The sequence below is a fragment of the Neodiprion virginianus genome, chromosome 2 (genome assembly GCF_021901495.1).
Source record: "Neodiprion virginianus isolate iyNeoVirg1 chromosome 2, iyNeoVirg1.1, whole genome shotgun sequence".
In the NCBI taxonomy this organism is placed as follows: domain Eukaryota; kingdom Metazoa; phylum Arthropoda; class Insecta; order Hymenoptera; family Diprionidae; genus Neodiprion; species Neodiprion virginianus.
In genome coordinates, this window is record NC_060878.1 from 4,483,795 (window position 1) to 4,498,555 (window position 14,761).

General features: G+C 40.8%; 1 protein-coding gene across 1 annotated transcript in view; it reads right to left on the reverse strand.

Moving 5' to 3' along the window:
- Positions 1-229: 229 nt before the first annotated feature.
- The window catches only part of LOC124297609 (early growth response factor homolog 1), a gene marked incomplete at its 5' end in the record, with an annotated part of 45,139 nt that continues 30,607 nt past the window's right edge, over positions 230-14,761 (reverse strand). Inside the window, one exon of the mRNA XM_046748822.1 lies at positions 230-2,263. Coding sequence (XP_046604778.1) covers positions 689-2,263 — 1,575 coding nt within the window. The remainder of the gene's footprint in view (positions 2,264-14,761) is intronic.

Here is a 14,761-nt window from a genome sequence, read left to right on the forward strand (position 1 = left end):
CAGCTTTATTACACCGTGTGTAATAAATTCTACGTTTCGGTATATTGGGTACCCCCATACTCAGCCCTTGGAAATATGATGATAACAATAATAACAATAACAACAATAATAATAATAATAGTTAAAACCGCAATAAGGGGTTATTAAACACATATATATTCATATATATATATATATGAATATATTATATACACACATATATATGTATATATATATACATACACGCACATATAATACTGTAACGATGTTGCAATATACACATGTATAAGAAATACGAAGTATGCTTATCAGAAATATGTATATCGTATACGTAATCGTTCGGTTGTGTGTCCATTAATGAAAAGCAACAGACACGAATAAATTCGATGATCTCGTCTCGATCAAGATCGTTAGTCATCACCACCGCAAACGTGCAACGATCGTACAAAAATTTATAATAATAATAATAATAATAATGATAATAATGACAATAATGATAATAATATTCACAACACAGAGTGAAGTATAAAGATTGTAGTGAGTAGAAAGAAGTAACAGTATAATATCGGTGTAACGATAACGATAATAGACGTCGTCGTTAAAATCATCAGCAATATGGATAATAATAGTAATAATAAAAAATAATAATGATAATAATAATAATAATAATAATAATCGTCAGCATCGACCACCGAACCCTCGACAAACGTCATTCCATTTTCCACTCCATCTTGACATTCGCTGATCCGGCCGATGGCGAGGGTGCGCCATGATTCTGCGACGGTGAAGGAGGACTGCCCTCGGGTGTGCCAATTTCACTCTTCAACGGCTGTCCGTCAGGATACCTGGCGTGGGTCCGCATATGCCGCGTTATCATGTCCCTTCGACAAGCGGCGTAAGGACACTGAGGACACTTGTAAGGTTTCTCGCCCGTATGGGTACGCTGATGAGTGCTGAGGTGATCGGACCTGCTGAATACCTGTCCGCATACGCGGCAAGTGTACGGTTTTACACCTGTATGAAGCCGCATGTGTCTGGTTAGCATGTCCGACCTGGCGAAACTACGTTTGCAAACATCGCAGAGGTAAGCCTTTGCCGAAGCGTCCTGGGGACCCTGACGACGATGACGCGAAGCCATGTGCTTTGCGAGACGATCGTGAAGGCTGAACATCTGACCGCAAACCGGACACACGTAAGCGACGTCGGCACCGGGCGGCATCTCCTCGACAACGGGTGACACCTCCAAGTTGTACCTTACGGCAACGCTCTCCTTGGTAGTTGGCGAGGCAACGTCGCCTCTTACGACCGGAACGCTTACCGATCCTCGAGTTACGATACCGGGTGGTAGGATATGAATGGGATGCGGTCGTCCTCCGATCCCCTTCTTCATCGACAGATCGAGCGGCGAGTCCTGAGCCGGTCCGCTCGACGACGACGTCGTCGTCGTAGTCTTGGTCGTCGTTGTCGTCGTCGGTGCCGGCGACGTCGTCGCCTCGTTCTCCAAGGATCCACTCCTCGAAAGCGGGGGTGGAATCGGCGAGGGTCGTTCCCACCCCGGAACGTCGGAATCGGAATGACTCCGTCGTCTGAACATGTCCGGCAGGTACTTCGTGTGGAGGTAGTGCTCGAAGCTGTAGGACGACGGTGATACCGGCGTAAGAGGAGTCAACGACGCCGGTGTCAGAGGCGTCAACGGCGAGGCGGGTGAAGGAAGAAGCAACGAAGGTGGCGTCGCGCAATGAACGCAGGCGCAACCGGCGTACCTCAGAGCCGGATGGTAGCTTGATAAAGTCAGGTTCCGACGATGAGCTCCAACGGCCGTTCCCAACCCCGGAACCGAACCCGGCGGATGATCCTCCTCGACCCCGGTTCCAGCCTCGTCCTTCAGACGGAGCGGGGAGAAGTTCAGACGTCCGGGACTGCAGTCGGCCAAGGATGACCTCGACGATCCGAAGACCTCCTCGTCCTCCTCGGAGACGGTTGTCGAACCCTCGAACCTGAAAACCTCGCCCTCGTTCGGCGAGCTCCGATGAGCCTGAAGTATGTCGAGGACCTGCGACAACCGCTTTCGCTTGCGATGACGGTGGTTCCGGTTCGCCGTCGCTGACAGGGTGTTGTTGTTCGTACAGGGTGGCGGCTTCGCCGGTCCGGGGGGCGCTGCGGCGTCCTCCACGGCGCTCTCGGCCATCGTCATCGGCGACGCGCGGCACCCGCCGCCAAGGCCCTTCCTTATTTCTACCGCTACACCCTCCGAGGCTACCACCGTACTGCCTCCCACCTCGTCCTGGAACAGCAAGTTTTTTCACACAACGATTAGTCCTCTATTTTTTTTTTTCTTTCTTTTTCTTTACAACGAAACGACGTTAGGCGTTGCGTGTTGAGTTACAGAAAGCAAAAAAAAATAGAACGATATTGCATAGCTAGTGTTTTTCCGACTGTTTTTAATTATTGTTGTTGCTGTTTTTATTGTTGTTATTATTGTTATTATTATTTGTTTCAGGGTACAAATTTACGTCCATCGGTTTTAGCGAGGTTTGAAAAACGTCAAATCATGATTAGAAACAGCCTGAATTTTGAATTCCTATATTTTATATATTCTCTTATTTTTCACAGAATAATCTAATAAACAATACAGGGTACAATCTTCGATTATTTTTACAGATAGGAAAAACGTATATGTTTTTTTTTTTTCTTCTTTCGTCAGGTTTGAAAAGTTTCATCAAATTCGTACATATGTCTGTGAAAGTTTGATATCCGAAGATAATTATGTAAAAACGCAATCAGTGAAAAATGATTCACCAAGCTGCTCACATGCATTCCTCTCGATATATACATGTATAAAATATATACCACTTTAAAACAAGTGTTAAAATCACTAAAATCTTGACGGAAAAGCGATCCATCAACGCTTCCTTCGAACAGATTGATTGTCAAAGATCGGTGTGATCGTTCGACGGAAGTCTTTTAACTTCCGATCTTCCAACTTCTACCTGTACATTAGCACACGTATAAATCGTTTCAACGTCGCAGAGTTGCGGGACGAAAAGTTTCGCTGATAAAAACGAATACGTGTTGTATAATATTAGTTATAAAAATATAAATGCATATGTGTGTGTGAAAAAAAAAAAAAAAAAACATTCTCCCTGACTCCGATCGGCCGATCCAATCGTTCGGTGCCCGGTTTTTTCCTGTCCCTAGGCTGTGACCCCCTCGTCCCGCGTATCGAATACCAGACCGTAATCGTGGTAGCTATAATTGCGGAGGCTCGGATGTATAACGCAGTTTCTTTGGCCATACCGATGGAGAGATTCAAACGGAATCGCCATACTCGAGGATGAGAGGTTGTTCGAAACCAAGGTCAACGTTAATCGCTAGTCGGTAGATGGGATGGAGATCCCAAAGAAAATTATGGCGATACGTCGAATTCTTACGGAAAGACGTGGCAAGGAAAGAAGAAGAAGAAGAAAAAGAAGAGGAAGAAGAAGAAGAAATCACGATCACCGATCAGAGATCAAAATACACCTGTTCAATGGTTCAAAGATCCAATGGAAATGGTCAGTCAATTATAACCTTGAAATATTAGAAAATGATGACCGACTTTACGATTAGTTCACGCTTCAACGACCGGGCAACGACGATGAGTTATACAAGAGTTGCGATATTGAACTCGGGGGAAAGTTTTTCGAAAGACTTGGCAATACTGTATAAACTGTTTTCCATGGGGTGTTTTTCTTTTATCATTTTCTTTTTCTTTTCTTTTTTTTTTCTTTTAGTTTCTTAACACAGTTCAGCAGCTCATAATAACATGTACGTATTGAATTAATGTTATTTTATTCCAACGTTAGTTGTTTATTTTTGTTTTTCATTGACTATATTATTTCTTCCCCGTTCTTCTTCGTGTACAATTTGATTGATTATGACCCACCGGTGGGCGATTCGGATTCACCAAGAAAGTGTTGACCCTAGGTGCGTGTTCGATGACACAACGTCGGTTTTTCCATCTTCCTATTTTTCTTCCTCTCGGTAAAAATTCGTGAGTGTTAAATGATACCGAAGGTAGGTGCCCACCATATCCGTGCATAGAACGGCAATTTATCATAAGTTTGAGTAAACTGAGAAGGTAGCTGTATCAAATAAGAGAATATACAGCTGTACGTTGTATAAAGATGAATAGGCAGGTACAATATTTTGAAATTTGAATACGATCCTGGACTATAAGCGGTGTCTACGCAACTATCCGCATGCGCGTACAATAATAAACGTTTGGTAGTAAATCACTCGTGTAATATTTGACGCATCGTAACTAATACCGTCCCATTATTTTCTCTCCATAGGCGTAAAAATTTTATTTCGCTTCTTCGCTTCTCCCGTACAACGTGTTACAACGTTATAAGAATATCCTTATTACACATTCGCGGGATTCGTACAGGCCAAGTGGTTATTATCGTCGTAAGGTTGCGCATCCATGCGGAGGGTGGGAAATGGATACTTTTACGCGTTACAACGACACACGTGTCGGTTGGGAAAGAAGATAACAAGACGACAAGTCACAAGCCTGGATAAGAGAGAACAACGTTGCTGGAAAGGGAAACGTGCGCGAGAAAAAACAAATAAATAAAATAAATGAAAAAAATAAAGGGAACAAAAACTACGCAATGGAAACTAAGAAGAACTGGAACTTGAACGTCGGGTTAAATGCAGTATAAATGAATTCTGCATCCGTTCCTCATTTCGCACGGCTTACCGCACGTGACGGACGCTGCATAGCACCGAGGTAAATAATGCGATATGCGAATAGCGCTTAGGACACAGGTACACGTATGTATACGTATATCCACACGTGGTACGAATCCAGTATTACGGAATTACGATGGGTATGAGAGTTTTCTTCTCGTATGTATACCAGCTATGTTTATATCGCCAAGCTCTGGAACCTGCAGACTGCTGCTGCAGGTTGCACATTGCAAGTGCGGACAGGCCGGTGCAGCAACAGGTATATCTATCGTTGGACAGAGGGAAAAACTTGCCTCAATTTATATAGACAGTCGCGACAGGTGCGACGGAATGTGATTTTCTCTTAAGCAATTCTGCGCTCCATGCTGGAACGCAACGCAACGCAACGCAACGCCTTCGCACAGTTTCTGCAAACTCCAACTGGAAGCAGTATTTTCAGAAAAGGATCTCGCGGGTACGTTAATTCGCCTCAAACTGTTCAGCAAGCGGAACACTGAGAGAACAAATTCGCAGAATATCTTCCCCAAGTCGTTTGATAAACCGAGATTCGATCCGCCGCTGCGGCGTGCAAAAATCTCTATACGTGCCTAACTTTGATGAAAAATTGCGAATAAAAAAATAAAAAAAAAAAAAAAATAAAAAAAGACTTTTACGGAAGCTGAATGGTAGAATAATGCAGCCGCGTGCAAACCGCAATACGAACGCGGAAAACTTAATCACGCCGTACCGTTTCAATGATAAGTTGCAGTTAGGCGACTGCCTGACTTACTGATCGATCGCACCCGAAGCGCCACTTATGACGATATTTATATTTACCGTTCTTACTGGCAATTGCACAGCAGCAGCAACAGCAGCAGAGTGGCGGCGGCTTATTAACAATACCTATACCTATATATTACCCGTACATACACGTATGTATATAATAGGTTATAGGTAATAAGAAAGGAAAAGAAATTACATGTGCAAACGTGTATCGTTGTTGTTGTTGTTGTTGTTGATGATGTGCCTACCGAACTGCACAACACGCGGAGATAAATCAAATACATCGATTGCTTCGCATTTTCTTTTATTTTGCAGCTTTTTAAATGAATACACTCAACACGTTTTTGCCGCGACCGCTGATTGACTGATTTAGAAAAAAAAAAAAAATTTTTTTAATCCAAATAATTGCGTTAAACCTATTATTGTTATTATTAGTGCTGTTAGTTAGTGCCTGACGTTACTGTAACAATGCATGTTCGAGAAGAAGAATCTCTGTTTTGCACAATTAAAATTGTCCGGCATTTCTTTAAATCATACCGAACAAAACATACGCATATTTTTCAATGGCAAAATAACGAATTTCTTCCCGATGTTTCGTGACGTTGAACGTTGCCAACTTCAACCTCTCGAAAAAGAGGTAAAAAGAGGTCGTGGTGAACGCATTCTCCAAATATGTCGATGAAAAAATTGTTTTCAAAATAAGATCCTTGAAAAAAAAAAAAAAAAAACATTCCGCAATTAATCCTACGTTCAAATTCCTGACTTTCGAATCTCAACTACAACAATCATCACTAATCTCGCGTAAATATTTTAAATTTTCATCAACAATGACAATTTCCAACAGCAACGTTTATCCTAACGAAAGATTGATATAAAAAAATATACACTTTATCAATTTTATAACACGACAACGATTTATTAAAAAAATTAATTTTAGACAATTCGAAATTCGACTAACGATGGTTAATTTTTTCCTCAATAGCCGAATCGACTCGAACGTGATGTCCGGTAATCCAAAGACGGAAATCGGGGTGATCCGCAATTCTAAAGCAACGCCGAAAACCCTTGTCCAGGTCTTCCTGGAATCGGGTTCAACGTAACGCCCGTCAGAGGCACCTGTAACAGCGACTCGCGACCGCCGGACGAAGAGGAACGGAACAGGTTGAGATGCACGCGTGGGTGGGGCTGATCTTTTCTCCCGTACGATCCGGACTCCCGAGCGCGTTCAGCGAAGGGTTCGAGGTTCGAAAGAGAGCGTTCAAATCGGTTTGAAACCGTGTTGGAAAAGCCGGAAACCGGGTCCAAATAAATATCTCGGATAATTTCGGGCGACTTTTGGCGGCGATAACTCCGCGCCTTTGCATTGTCGGGATAATTTCCGGGGCGTTTTTGCGAATTTCGGACACTGGATACCCGAGTCCGGTTTAAACCCGTCGCTGGTAACTCTCCGAGATCCCGATGATGCGAGAGCCTCGGGGCAGACGAGATCGGCTGCTGTTGCTGCTGCTGCTGCAGCGGAACCAGCGATGCTGCTACCAAAAAACCCGCCGCCTCGCTACCGAAGACCCGTGGAAGAGATGAGGAAGACCTGGAGCTCCTGCGAGAGGTGAATAAGATCACGGATTCTCTTCTTTCTCTCTTTCTCTCTTTCTCTTCTTGCTCTCTTTTTCTATCTCGGCGAGAGTCCGTCGACTTGCATCCATCGAACCGTGCAGCCGCCGGCAGCTTCCTATAATACGACACCGCGCGATACCGATCCACGTGCATAAATATGAAATGGAATCAAAATCTATATGCATTCCGCATCCACGATTCACGGTTTCTATTGTACGAGCAAGTTTTTCTAGCAGAGACAAAAAAAAAAAAACAACAACAACGAGGTCGAAGATAGTAACGTTACGGTAACGATGCGCGTTTGGGAAAAATTAGCGAAATTTTTGAAATTTATTAATGCAGTTTGTAAACGAAATATACACTAATTTTGAAAAGCCAACTCTTTCAAAGTCATCCTGCAATTGCAGAGTAATGATTTTTTCACAAGATTTATCGTTAAGTTAACGTTGACTAACTTCAGCCTCGTGCAACTTCAGGATTGATTGAAATTCAGGAATTTTTCATAATTAAAGGAAAACGTACGGATATTGTACAGATTAAACTTTCTCGAAATCGTAAATCAACGAGTTTTGTTGAGATACGTTTATTACGTTAACGTTACTAACTTCAATACCTACTGTAGAAAAAAAAAAAGGAAGGATATAATTAGCTGAACAATCAAACATTTCAGTGTTAATATAATGAAGAAAAATAAAATTTTTGCAAATTTGATTACAACTATTTAGTCTACACACACACACATCGCTGTGAAAATTTTTTTCTTCTATTTTGTTTTATCTTCGTACACGTAAGCGAGAGAGGTATATTTTTCTATTTTTGACGTTCGGAAAAAATTCAGAACAAGAAACTTTCCTCGAGATACCTATTCGAGGTATAAAATTTCCCGCAGGCTGAAAGTTGCTTTTACAGACAGACCAAGTCGACGATCGCGTGTCTCGCGAAACGGCCTTTTGATACATAGAGAGCTGTTAAGCATGCGGCTCGGTTGTTGTACGGCCGAGGGTATGAGCTCTCTTCGCCTGTTAGTAGCAAATTAACCGACAATTACGCGATAACGTCTCTCGCGCGAGCAGCGCGCGCAAACTCGCCTTACGCCATAATTCTGTGCCTAGTAGCTCGGAGCTTCGGAGGTGTAAGCGAACCTCCGTACGTTGCAAAAGTTAAAAGAAAATAAAATGAAACAATTTCCGCAAAATGGCGGTCAGTAGTTAAAAAAAAAAAAAAAAAAGCCATTAGTTAACGTATTTTTTGCAAATTTTTGCATCCCACCTCCTAGCGATTCGTAACATTGACTCGTTTTTTCCACTATCGTTTTTTAACATTAGCTAACGCATTTTTAATATCGATTGGTTATATCTGAGAATGTCAGAAATGCCATTTGTAGACACATCCTGATCGATTTATTCCTACTACTAATTATTGATAAGCAAACATACTGAACATTAACAAGTTAAGTATAACATAAATTCATTGTTCATTGGGTATTCAATACATTAGATACTGTCTTTCTTCTTGAATGCATGCGATAAACATTATATTTGCCAAGATATTATCATTGACAAATTTATGTATTATTAACACCTCTTTTTAAATAAATTTTTCAACTTTTGACAACGTTTCTCCGAATGGCCTGGCCCTGTTTTAGCTATCGGAAAAATCATTTTCTCGCAAATTGCAATTGATAAAATTTTCGCAACGATTCGGCTCGTGTATCGTTATTAAGGTTGAGAGTTTGGAGGTTGAGAATTTCTGTCGAGGAAAGATGCAACAGCAGCAGCAGCAGCAGCATCCGTAAAACGACGAACCGAGACAAAACGGTCTTCCAAGTATCCCGACTTCCGAGTATACAAGGTGGACGTCGACATTCCGTCGCTCCAGAAAGTCGTCTGCAGTTACAGTATGTTGTTGTACCTATACGTGCATACATACCAATCGGAAAGTTAACGGTACGGTCAAGGAACGCGAATTCACGATTGATCTACACCTACATCTGTGTACGCCTGCAAAGCCACTTTCGCATCTTTTTTCACTCCCTCTAGATATCCTGCGAGCGTGAAAAATTTATAAAAGAAAGTACGTCGTACAGGAAGTATACAAGCACGGAGAAAAATTTCATTTGTTACAGCAACAATTTCTTCTTCATTCTTGTTTTTCTTGCATTAAATGTCTTGCTTTGTTTCCTCTCGTTGAATTATTCTTTCCATCTATCGCTATCGGGTCTCACATGTATATGCAAATATATATATATCCAAGGAGATCGCACGCGTGCACGCCATCTTCTAAAGTGGTCAGAGTTTACAGCATGAACGGACCGTATAGGCGTGCGTTTGTGCGTGTGTATAAACATACACGTACACGCAGCACCAACGCCCGTTAATATCGTACTTTTACATTATCGGCGAACTCGACAGCAGCGACAGCAGCAGATGCTTGGATTCGCTGCGCGATCTGCATCGACGGCGGTCGAGGTCAAAAAAAAAAAAAAGTAAAAAATATCTTTTTCAAATAGCCTGCAAGGTTATACCGGTACAAATGTATATAATAACTGTATAATTGTAACAAGAAATATTACATATAATGACACAATTGTGTAAATTTACACCCACAATACAAATTTCATTAAAGTAGCGTGTAATAAAAATCACAATAAAATCCGTAATCAATATAAAAAAATGTGATGAATGATAAGGTCTGATGAAAAATATACAAAATCCGAAATCGAACGAGGCTGAAGTTAGCAAAGTTAACGTAACGAAGTATCAGGGATCAAATCGTTACCCTACAATTTAGAATGACTTTTAAAGATTTTGCTTTTAAAAATACAACTTTGATTTCTTTAACAAGGTTTACGAAATTTCAGACGACCCGAAAGTGCGAGGTAACGATTTCTCCTAATCGTTCATTGTCAGAGTAACGTTACTGACTTCCCTTCCACGTCCTCGCGTTTTCACGCAGTTTGACGAAAATCGAGTATCGATTAATCTATTCCCTCGCATATTATACAATCCTGTAACTGGTTGAGTTACAAAAATGTCACGCATGCGTATAAATAGCACGTGCACTGCCCGATGCACCATCGGTTGGTTTAAAATGAGAAGTAAAGATTATTAAACATGGCGTAAACGACGGACGAGACCGGGAGGAAAAAGAGATAGAGAGAGTGAGAGTGAGAGTGAGAGTGAGAGCTTCGTTAATTATCCTTCCGCTTATACAAACACGCGGTAGGTTATCCTCCCCGCTCGTAAACATCGGTTTGTAGTAGGTATAACATGCTCCTTCTCCTTCTCCTTCTTGTTCTTCTTCTTCTTCTCCTTCGTCTTCTTCTTCATCATCGTCATCTGCATGGTTGCAGCTCGCGAGAACCTCGAAAGGAAGGTAAACGCGATCTTCCCTATACATCCCCCTGTACCAAAGTCCTTGCTCCCAGCATCCCGTCGTCGGTATTTTCCCATACAAAACCAAAATCTATACACACACACACACACACACACACACACATGTATATATATACGAGCAGATACCGCGGCGTCTAGCTACAGGTCCAGCAGCATGACTTGTACCTGGCATAAATTATCTACAAGCATAAATTAACCGCCCTCGCTGTACGATAATAATTAACTATACCTCGAGCACACTGGCACCTGTAAGCCACGTTGTATCCACCTCCGAGTTATGCTTGGTACATCGTATTTAACTAGACGCGCGCAAACTGTGCCTTACAGTGAAAAGAAACGGGAAGTTACACTGCGAGAAATTTTTATTTCCGGTTACCGTCGGTCCTTAACTATGTTCATTTTTTACCACTATAGAAAAATATAGTTCTAGGTAGAAAATGAAAATTAGTTTTCTAGTATCCGTTGCTATATTTTCTTGCAACTTTTGCGAAAATTTAACGCCTGTGCAACGATAAATTGATTTACCTTTCTCTATTCATTCTGTCTGTAAGATTCTGTCGTTTTTGATTTGTTTTTTTTTTTTGTTTTTCAGTTTTTTTTTTTTTTTTCATCTGCGCGTTACAGCGTCGCGTGCCTCGAGAATTGCGCCGCGATGCAATGTAATGTGCAATGCGAAACGCCAACCCCTATTTAGTATGTATCTCGTACCGGACAGGCTATTAATTACACACGCACAAGTGTGCGTTTGGGACATTTCGTGAGCCGCGAGCACGACTCAGAGAGATTTGCGCATATAAATATACATATACACGTGTATAGACGAGTATGATGTTTGCGAAAAATTTTAAACGCACGCGTAATAAAGAGCATACGTTATACTCGAATGTATCAAGTGTATTGCGATGCAAGTTTGGACGAATTTTTGTGATCTGATTCCGGTTGAGAAATAAAAACAAAAAAAAAACACAATCACTGAAAACGACCGATCGCAACAAATTATTAACAATTTCAAAAGCTCCTCGAAACGAAGCATCGATGTCGGAATTTTTGTCGATATTTCAAGTAGTTATTTTCAATTTTACGATTTTTTTTTTTTTTATCTAAAATAGATCTTCGCATAGCTCATGAATACAAGTAACTCGACAATTGTTACATTTTCAACGAATTTCGATGTTTCGAATCTCGAATTCTGGGTTGAGTGAAAGAAGAAAGTGTCTCGTAAGTAAAGGAGAGAATGAAAAAAATGTTGTAAATTAAACACCGTTTCGTTTTCAAAGAGAGGAAGAGAGAAAAAAAAAATCAAATGATTGTACAGGAAATAAAAAATGAAGTGTTTTTCTTAGTTTTAAAAAAATTCTCGGTTTCCGGAGACTTTTGCAGCCCTTTTAAATTCTCGTTTATCCGACTGATAAACGATCCTAGACTGCACAGTGCGGATCCACTCGCATAGGAACGAATAGGAAGCAATACGCGTGAGGCAGACTCGACGTAGCTGTATACTTGCTGTACAGTGGAAGGAACGGACGGATGGCATTATATGGCGGCACTGTTAAGGCAGGCAGGCAGGCTGGCAGCAAGAGAGGCGGCGGTAAGGCAAGTTTTTATCTCAGCCGCCATCTGCCGACCGATCGTCATTATCGCTAAGTAATCCTTCAGCCAAGAGGAGCACCACGCCGCTTCTCCTCTCTCTCTCTCTCTCTTTCTCTCCTTTCCTCTCTCCTCTCCTTCCAGCGAATCGCCTCGCCCTTTCCCGATCGTCGTCGTCCCCTTCTACACACGCGATACCGTGCTCTACTCTCCTCCTTTCGTCTCGTCTCTCTCGTCTCGACCACATTTCGATTTATCTCTTGACGAACGCGTGTGAAGATGACGGGACAGGGTTGATATTCCGAATTTGAAAAGGTCCGAAAGCGACGAATTCGAAATTTTTTTTCATGGGGAAACTTGAAGTGAAGAAAAGAAACTTTCAAGATACGTCAAAGTTTCGAAGGATCCGAAACCCGATGCTCAAAGTTCCGTGAGTACGAAAATGAGATAATTTAAAAACCCGAAGCGTCGAAATTGCGAATTATCGAAGATTTTCAGTTTCGTGAATTTCTGGCTTGCTGAAATTTTACAACTTTGATCTTACTTTGTTTTGAATTGTAGATACTTTTGCGTTCGAAATTCTGGTCGGTCAGACTTTCGATTTTTCTGATTCTTTACACCAACCCCTTGTTGAGTAAACTACTCTGTGCGAGTATATTTCAACTTTTTGAATTTTACATCATCTTTCTCACTCCGCGTGCAACAAGGATCACAATATTGTACCCAAACTTGTTTAAAAATTCAACTTTTCCTCAATACTTTGACTATATTCTTTGAAAATCACGCATGCACAGTTTGGAAATAAACTGAACAACACTACGTACCATATTTTACAAACATTCGAAACAAAGTTTTCAAAATTATCTTTAGAAACCATTTCCTCAAGGGAGTAAAAGAATAGTAACGGATACCAGACTTTCCGGTAACAGCTAGAAAACTAATTTTCATCTTCTACCCGGAACTATATTTTTCGATTGTGGTAAAAAATGAAAATAGTTAAGGACTAAAAATTTATCTCAGTCTATCTCGTTAAGGCAACGACGAAAATGCAAACGAATCCAAGAAGGGTGAATAGGTGGGTACAGACATCGTGGCGCGTGGCACTCTGCACGTATGCTGTTACATGCCTGTATTATTTTTACGGTATGTACTCTATACCTATGCAGAGAAAACATATAACGCGGTAATAAAATTGTATAAAAATGTTATAAATCAATGTCTGCGTTATAAAACATCGACAAGCATGGGAGAGTATAAGTAATCCTCTCGACGTTTCTCGATTGATTTTATGTGCGGGTAATTTATACCTATACATGTACGTATCTCAAACACCAAGAAGTGTGCGCGTGCGTGTGTGTGTGTGTGTGATATACACGAGATGCAGGACAGGTGTCTGTATATATGTATACGATACAATAAAGACTGTGACACGTATTATAAAGAATGAGCATCGCGGTGAAGGAGAGAGATCGAGGTTAATAAATTCTCCGTTTTTTACACCAATCAAATAATTTCGGTTACGTTGTGTCTGTGTGTGTCATTTTTCAACGGCGAATTTCATCACTCGACGACGCTGTGTTGTTATAAAAATTGAAATTAAATATAAAAAAAGCAGAAAAAGAGGAGAAAATTTTAAACGAAATAAAATCACCGTTTCGAGAGAAAGAGAGAGAGAGAGAGAGAGAGAGAGAGAGAGAGAAAAAAAAGAAAGACGACTGCAAGAAACGTGCCAATTTAATTTTTCATCTTGTCTTCGATCAGACTTTGTGTTTTTGAAATACGCGCATGTGTGTAATTAAATATATATTATACCTGTAACGCGTCGTTGTCTTCTCTCGAATATAAAAACTACAATTTATATATTGCATAATTGTATACTTTATACGACAGTTTCCTTGACGCTGTCCACTTGCGACAGCGGGATTTTTATTTTACAATCATCTCGCTATCTCGTGTTATCCCTTTTTAATGGTTACATAGATTCACAAAGGAATTCTATTTTCAGAGTTTCGTATAATACACGCCGTTTGGAATATTATACACGCATGCCTGTTGTGTTAAAGTGTCACGTGACGCAAAGTGAGAAGAAAAAGAAAAACAAGAAGAACAAGAAGAAGAAGCAACGTATGAGAAAAAGAAATGTAAAGCCTTTTCGAATTCTTCTAATACTAAGATCATTCTTATAATCATCGTTGTTATTATTACTATTCATTGGATAACCGATGGTTGAAATCGCGTTAGCTTCTCGCCTCCGTTCAATGAAAATCACATTTGGACAATTTTAGAACCAACGTCGCCTCGTTCAAGTGATTTTAAATTGAACCTCCGGCTGTATTTTATTTTTATTTTTTATTTATTTATTTTTTTAAACCTACCTACATCAATTACTCGATCCAGCGCGAAACATAAACCGATTATTCGATGTTATATTTATTCTCCACCGAAGAGCGAATAAAATCTCTCGATGTGACGTTAAAAGCATCGGCCGCGGAAGTTGCACAGGGAAAAAAAGGGTGAGATATTAACGTCAAATTCTTAGCTCCTTCCTTCTCCTTATTTTCTCTCTCGTTTCATTTTTCTCGTAATTAGTTCGTTAGTAAGGTCGTTATGCGGGTAAGCGTTTTTTTTTTTTTTTTTTCTTTCCTCTTTTCGTTGACAGGATAACAGCATCGCAACAAACAACCCACTGA